This window comes from Myotis davidii, unplaced genomic scaffold, assembly GCF_000327345.1.
Source record: "Myotis davidii unplaced genomic scaffold, ASM32734v1 scaffold226, whole genome shotgun sequence".
Lineage (NCBI taxonomy): Eukaryota > Metazoa > Chordata > Mammalia > Chiroptera > Vespertilionidae > Myotis > Myotis davidii.
Genome location: NW_006297224.1, coordinates 4,111,120 through 4,119,089, shown reverse-complemented (window position 1 = coordinate 4,119,089; position 7,970 = coordinate 4,111,120). Strand labels below are relative to the sequence as shown.

General features: G+C 40.1%; 1 protein-coding gene across 3 annotated transcripts in view; it reads right to left on the bottom strand.

Moving 5' to 3' along the window:
* Positions 1 to 531: 531 nt before the first annotated feature.
* ADH5 (alcohol dehydrogenase 5 (class III), chi polypeptide) overlaps positions 532 to 7,970 on the bottom strand; it is a 15,407-nt gene continuing 7,968 nt past the window's right edge. Inside the window, exons 5-9 of one of the 3 annotated variants that reach the window (XM_006773018.2) lie at positions 5,206 to 5,425; positions 4,796 to 5,056; positions 3,150 to 3,285; positions 960 to 1,098; positions 538 to 832 (exon numbers count right to left, since the gene is read on the bottom strand). In XM_006773018.2, coding sequence (XP_006773081.1) covers positions 808 to 832; positions 960 to 1,098; positions 3,150 to 3,285; positions 4,796 to 5,056; positions 5,206 to 5,425 — 781 coding nt within the window. In that variant the 3' untranslated portion in view covers positions 538 to 807. Of the gene's footprint in view, positions 833 to 959; positions 1,099 to 3,149; positions 3,357 to 4,795; positions 5,057 to 5,205; positions 5,426 to 7,970 lie in introns of those variants that run through there. The other 2 variants (XM_015570013.1, XM_015570014.1) reach the window with 2 other exon arrangements.

Genomic DNA, 7,970 nt, shown 5'->3' with positions numbered 1-7,970 from the left:
GAGAGTGCTAGGCATCGATTTCTGGACGCTGCTTCCTCTGGAAGTGCAATGTGTCTGGCCAATGGTAACAAGTGAAGATCTGATCAAAGTAAGTGCCCGGAACTTGGACATTCAGTACATAAATAACTGTAATTTTTATAATCTTGAAATAGTTTATAGAGCTAAGAACACACACACACACACCTACTTAAGTACAGAAGGTTGTTTCAATGATGAATTTTAGTGCTCACTGTGGGCTAGATATCATGCTAGGAACTGGGGGTATGTAAATTTGAACAAGGCACAGTACCTGCCTGCCCTCAAGATAACCTCACAGAGGCCTTCTTGGGTTCTCATTAACTTTGTCACTGATGGCTAAGGGTATCTGTTCTTCAGTAAATGGGCCTGAGACTCTTAAAAGTTAAGCCAAAGTTACTGAGCCAGTAGCAGACAAGGTTCATAAACTCATTATTGGCCTGCTTCCATCTTTCCTTTAAAGAATACAGATAGTGGGGGGAAAACCGTGAGTATAAATTTAGCATAAAACAGAGATAAACATTTATGCAGAAATTACTTTAATTTTGTTAAAAAATTCCTTAATGAGCTAACAATTATTCATAAGGAGAGTCCAGAAAACAGATTTATGACTGTATTAGCCTTCCCCTTGATTACAGATATTAATTATACAGAAAACATTATTCTCTAGAGTAGGTTACCGAACATCTAAGAGGCTGTGAACTTGTAAGAGCTTCTCCCAGGTTGTCTGGCTGCTCCAATCAGCTCACATGATTCAGTTATAAGGATGGACATATTTTCTTTTTTTTGAATTTAAAACTTCACAACAGTCCGGATGCTGTAAGAGAAAGAAATATATGTAGGTTTTGAATGGTATCTTTTCTTTTAGGAACATTAAATTGATATGTTTATCCTTTTTCCTCCATAAACTTATTCTATAATATACAACCTAAGGTACAGCTTACCTCTTGCCTGCATGCAGCAGTTCAAAGGCTTTGTTAATTTCATCAAAAGACAGATTGTGGGTCACAAATTCATCAACTTTTATCTTTTTGGACATATATTCAGACACCAACTTTGGGACACTTTCTACACTCTTCCATCCTAAAAGAAATCATACATCTATTCATTAATATTTTTCCCAGCAAGTTTCTACAGTATGTTTATTACTTTGTGGGTTAAACAAAGACATTTAAGAGAATAAATGTTTTCATTACATAGGAATGAAAAACGTCAAAATCAGCATAGAGATGAGAAAGAATTTAATGAATATTAGTTAAGAAAAAAGTAAATGACTTTTTAGTACGTTCCTCTTTCTATATTGATTTACTAAAATGTCATTAAGTTTCAATTGAGACTTTTAGACTACCCAGAATAGAACTCTGTATGTCTTAGAAGCTTATTTTTTAGGTCCTTAATAGCAGAGATTTCCATTATAATGAAATGTAAGGAAGAAAAATATTAATGTGCTATGTGACTCTTTCTTTGGTGTTAAATCAACAATGAATAGGGATAGCAACTCAGAATGGAAAACTGTGAAACTGAAAGCAAAGTAGAAAATCAGATGCTTTAATTTTTCACTTGTTATTGAAAGAAGCAATAAAACAACAAAGCAGCCTTCCTACTTTTTAAAGCTGGGATGTTTTGGACCAGATTTCAAATCTCTTTTGAGCCTTTTCCAAATCTCCCTCATTATATCCTCTACTAATTATTTTTTCCCCTACAAACTGAGAGCTTTTTCTTTCTCTTTCAAAACTCCTATTAAAACTGAGACATCTACAACTCTAGACCAAAACATCTATTTACATCTGTGGGTCATATTTTAGGACAGTGGTCACCAACTGGTGGTCCGTGAGGTCCGAAAGGTTGGCGACCGCTGGGCCCCAAATGCTCCTGCTTAGTTCCCAAACAGCACTGAGCTAGGACGAGGCTTCAGTCAGAGGTTCCTACCACCCGGCCTGGCTCAGTCACCCAGGCTTAGAAGGCCCTTCAAATTCAGCTCTGGATCCTGAGAGGATGCCTCTGAGTTGCATGTATGGCTTTAAAGGTCTATTCTAAGATTCTCAAGTTCAGCATACTTCCAGGACAGGAGGGTTTAGTCAGCGTGACATTTCTACAGCAAATTCTCTAGTATAAAGAAGGAAAATTTGGCCAAATTCTTCAATTTAGCATATTTCCTGAATCTTTTCTTCTGACTTTCAAAAAAGCAGGCATCGCCGAAACCAGTTTGGCTCAGTAGATAGAGTGTCGGCCTGCGGACTGAAGGGTCCCAGGTTCGATTCCGGTCAAGGGCATGTACCTCGGTTGCGGGCACATCCCCATAGGAGGTATGCAGGAGGCAGCTGATCAATGTTTCTCTCTCATTGATGTTTCTAACTCTCTATCTCTCTTCCTTCCTCTCTGTAAAAATCAATAAAATATATTAAAAAGATTAAAAAGCAGGCATAACAAGGTAGTGGATGTTAACAGATACACAGATCATGCAAAGCTCATGCTATATGATCTTATTCCTAAGAGGATAGTGAGAATATATTTTTTTAAAAACCTATTAAAACGTAGGCAACCCTAACCAGTTAACTGCCATGTGTCCAAAATGGAAACCATCCTTGCATCTAGAGGCTTACAGCATACGAAAGGTTAACAACCATGCACTTTTTAGGATCATACCAGGGAAAAATAATCAGTCTGGCAGCTTTTTAATTTTGTTATAAGGTTTTGTCTAATTTAACGTTTTCAGTTTGATTTAATATTAGTTACGCTGAAATCAGTACTCTTCAGAGGTATGACTGACCACTGCACCCTTCAGAAAAATGAGTAAAAAATGCCTGTAACCTATGTAACTCCACAACATGACGCAGTGTAGATGACTGTTGTTTGCCTAGACTGCAAACAAGTTCTCATGCCTGCCCTACCCCCAGTGATGGCCTCATTAACAGAATATTAATTTTCTTCTTTTACTGAGTAAAATGTGGTTTTGAGCTTCATGAGAAAATACTGATTTGAGTGTGAAACTCTTCTATTAAAATAACTTTGTATACAACTCAGTATGAGAAGCAGCCTGTGAAAATTGTTGTTAAACCAAGAAAACTGGCCTGCAATTAAAACTCTGCAAATAGAAATGAGAGAGAAAACATGCCATCCCATCCAACAATCACCTCCGAAGGCGGTGCCTTTCCATGTGCGTCCTGTGACGAGCTGGAAGGGCCGAGTGGCGATCTCTTCACCGGCAGCAGCGACTCCTACCACCACGCTGACGCCCCAGCCTTTGTGGCAGGCCTCCAGCGCGGCTCTCTGCAGGCAGAGATGAACCAAATCACAGAAGTCAGTGCATTTTGCTGAGGATAGCTGCTTCCCCAGAAACTCTGGGGGAGAGGGGCAAAGAGAGAGTGTTTTCACAAAGCTTTCTAAAAAAACGGCAGGAAAATGATCAAGTAGAATGCTTACTGCATTTACTTTTATTGAACAATTTTACTTCCTTTAAGAAATTTGTTGCCCTAACCGGTTTGGCGACCGCTGTTTTAGGAACACCACGGGGCCCACACATGCAACTCAGAGGCATCCTCTCAGGATCCAGAGCTGAATTTGAAGGGCCTTCTAAGCCTGGGTGACTGAGCCAGGCCGGGTGGTAGGAACCTCTGACTGAAGCCTCGTCCTAGCTCAGTGCTGTTTGGGAACTAAGCATGCAGGGGCTCCTGCTGAGTGGATAGAGCATCAGCCTGTGGACTCAAGGGTCCCAGGTTCGATTCTGGTCAAGGGCATGTACCTTGGTTGTGGGCACATCCCCAGTATGGAGTGTGCAGGAGGCAGCTGATCGAGGTTTTTTTTATTTTTATTTAATATATTTTATTGATTTTTTTACAGAGAGGAAGGGAGAAGGATAGAGAGTCAGAAACATCAATGAGAGAGAAACATTGATCAGCTGTAAAAAATTCAATTAAATATATTTAAAAAAATAAAAATCATCATTCTCCCCTTAAAAAAAAAAGAAATTTATTAACTTGGCTATATAGTGACACCAATGGAAAGGACTTAAAGCTTTTATTTGCTGTCCATTTTTAAAAGTAAATACCAGCTCAAAATTCTAAAGACTTTAATAAAAGAAGTAGGCAGAGAAGTAATACTGACACTTTTGCTGAATGTCTACTTTGTATCAAGTAGGGGCTTTACTGTCTGTATTTTACATATGAGGAAACTGAGATTTAGAGAAGTCATTGTTCAGGGTCACTGATTTAGCATGTGGATGTTTATCTACCTTCAAAGCGCATGCTCTCTACAACTGCATCACTCTGCCTCTATTGAAGCAGACATACTCTAAGATCCAGCATGCATGGAAGGCAAAGAAACATTTTCCTTCATCCTTCCCTGAGCCACTCATGTCATTTCCCATTTGTAGTTCAAATCATTATTTTTCCTTTCTTCTATTAGAATAATTTTTATCAAGAGACTTCTCCTTTACAAAAATAAAACTTTAAATCTTAAGAAAATTACATTAAAAAAGCAGTTACAACACAGCAGGGTGAGGCTCAGTGGTTGAGCATTGACCTATGAACCAGGAGGTCATGGTTTCATTCCGAAGTGGGGCACATGCCCAGTAGGGGGTGTGCAGCAGGCAGCTGATCAATGATTCTCTCTCATCATTGATGTTTTTATCTCTCCCTTTCCCTTCCTCTCTGAAATAAATAAAAATATACTAGAAAAAAAAAGGTTACAGAGAGAGAGAGAGAGAGAGAGAGAGAGAGAGAGAGAGAGAGAGAGAGAGGGAGGAGATGAGGAAGGAATGAAGCCAACCAAGCATACTTACCATGACTTTCACGTTACCAATACACTCAAAGGAGTAGTCTACTCCCCCATCGGTCATCTCAACGAGCACTTCCTGGATGGGTTTACTGAAGTCCTGGGGGCTGATACATTCACAGGCTCCAAACTCCTTGGCCCTTGCAAATTTATCTTTATTGATATCCACACCAATGATCCGGGATGCACCAGCCACCTTACAGCCCATGATAACCGCCAATCCAACTCCTCCTAGGCCAAAGACGGCACAAGTAGAGCCAGGCTCCACCTAATAGTAAGACAGTCTATGAGGTACTGCTTCCACAAGAGTCAAGAAAATCACTAGGTTTCTTACAGATCGGACAAATTTAATTATTTCAGCAAAGTTTTGTTGTATCAAATTAGAAGGTGGGAGCTAAAAGCCAGGCCAACACTTACCTTGGCAGTGTTCACAGCAGCACCATAGCCAGTGGAAATGCCACAACCCAGGAGGCAGACTTTATCCAAAGGTGCTAAAGGATCAATTTTAGCAACAGAGATGTCAGCCACAACTGTGTATTCAGAGAACGTACTGGTTCCCATGTAATGTAAAATTTTCTTTCCTTTGCAAGTAAATCTGCTAGTGCCATCTGGCATTAATCCTTTCCCTTGAGTGACTCTAAAGAAAACAGAAAAGGAAAAAGGCAGGATAGAATTAGGTTCCCTAAAACCCATAAGAAAAAGAATTACTTTTAAAAATAACAACTAATATAAATAGTTAGAAAAGTGTGCTAAGACCAAAAGTCCAATTTCTAATGTATGTATTAATCAGTTATCTCTTTCAACAATAGGGAAACTTGTAAAAGATTTATAACCTCACATCTTTTCCAACATTCAATATTCTTCTGGATCTTACTGTCAGAGTATTGAAATCATTTTTAACAGGTACAACTTATGGATCAGATAAAATTACTTTAAAATTCCATCATATCACTCTGTGAGCAAATGTAACTTCATAAAGCATCAAGCTAAACCCAGCATCTACACAAGCAGAGACCACATGCAATGATCCATTTGGCTAAGGAAAACAGATGGCCAAACTGGCTAATTTAGATCTTTCAGCAGGCCTTTTCAAAAGTGTAGCAATCCTCAAGGATTCAAGTTACTTTCTCTGTTCACTTAGTTTTTTGCCTGTGTAGTTGGTTACAGTAACGGGGATGGAGGTGGGAGAGCAAACTCACAACGGCAACCAATATGATATATGTTAGCAAAATTTACTTTTGATAATCTAAACATATAGGTGATATAGTGTCTTGTTTAGGAGGATGAGCCCTAAAGTCAGACACACTTGGGCTCAAATCCTGTGTGAAACTGGACTTTCAGTTTCCTCCCTAGAAAATGCAGAGAACAATTCTTTCTCATAGATTGCTAAAATAAAATAAAAATCAAATGAGATGTTATGTAAAGCATTAGCACTGAGGCTGGCACAGAGTGCTTAATAAATATTTTTTATTGTTAATAAAAACAAACACTATAATTTTAAAGCAGAGTAGCAAGAAGCTAGGGAAGCAGAATATGGGAAACTGAGACAAAATAATTAAACAAGGCAAAACAATTTGAGCAATTTACAGCTAGCTAATGAATCAAGGTTTTACCTTCCCTAACCAAGGGCACTTAGGAGCAAATGGTTTACACACTCCAGACCGTCTTGGGGAAGCGTGGCCTCATCCCAGTCCCTCTCCGATGAATTAGTTTTAAAATGAAACTAACCAGAAAAGAACCTGACCCTCCATATACACATTTTGATGAATCAACATATTGAAGGACACACCTGGAAAGCTAGTGAATATCCTGTTAAGATCCCCCTCTGAGACCTCCACTTAGATTTCCATTGGCTAAAGATAAACGCCTCAAAACAAAGGAGCAACAGTGCCCTCTCACTATAGTATGCCTGTGCCTTGCATCTCTGCTCTTTTTCTAAACTCTAAGGGACCTATAAGAGTTGCCACCAAGGGAGCAGCGGGCAGCGGCATCTCATCTTGGGCTCACCCCCTGAACCTGTCTCCAAGGCCCCCTTTTCTCTGACTTTCCAGTGAGCTAACAGCAGCCCCTCCCTGGCTCACTTCTTTGACTGTGATTTCTATTTGTCAGTGAGCCAAAGCAGCTCTGCCTAATCTCTTTCCTGTTGCTGCTTCTACCTTTAACTCTTCCTTTGTTTCACTGCCACCAGTTTTAATTAATGTACTCTCAAAATCACCTGGACTCCTGTTAGGAAATCTTTCCTGCATGAAGTCAAGAACTCACATGCTACCAGCCGGTTCAAGGCAGACCTACAGACCCACTCTGGGCCCAGACCCCACCAGGTAACAATTTGAGGTACACTCTTAGACAAATCCTTTGGAATATATATGAATAAACAAATACACAAATGAAGAGAAATGGATTGCCTCTGGATTCAAGAGTAAACACAAGTTCTTTGAGAGAAAAACAGAAATATGACCAGAAACAAAGAGCAAATAGGTGACAAAGCTCCACTACAAATGTCATATCTTCATGAGAGCTACTTGCTTGCTTGGCCCTCCTGAATATGTAATCACTTTTTCCCAGAGGAGTGCACACACAGGGAGTGATGTAGGATGCATGTAATCTCTGGAAGGACTTGTCCCTCTACATCAGGGGTCCTCAAACTTTTTAAACAGGGGGCCAGTTCACTGTCCCTCAGACCGTTGGAGGGCCGGACTATAGTTTTTAAAAAAAAACTATGAACAAATTCCTATGCACACTGAACATATACTATTTTGAAGTTAAAAAACAAAACGGGAACAAATACAATATTTGTATTTGCATGTGGCCCATGGGCTGAAGTTTGAGGACCCTTGCTCTACATGGTACCAGATAGCCATAGAAAGCCCACTACCATCATTATATTTGAGGTGTCACAAAATTTTCCAGGCTGCTTGAAATTCTCTTTGAAAACAATTTCTTTTTGTTCTAGCTTTGCCCAAAGTAATTGGATTTATGTTATAAAACAAACTAGAGGCCCAGTGCACAAAAATTTGTGCACTCGGGGGTTGGGGGGTCCCTCAGCCTGGCCTGTGCCCTTTCGCAGTCTGGGACCCCTTGGGGGTGACCACTTGCTTGCTTAGGCCTGCTCCCCGGGGGATTGGGCCTAAGATGGCAATCAGACATCCCTCTGGCAGCCCGGCAGCCCTCGGGGGAAGTCC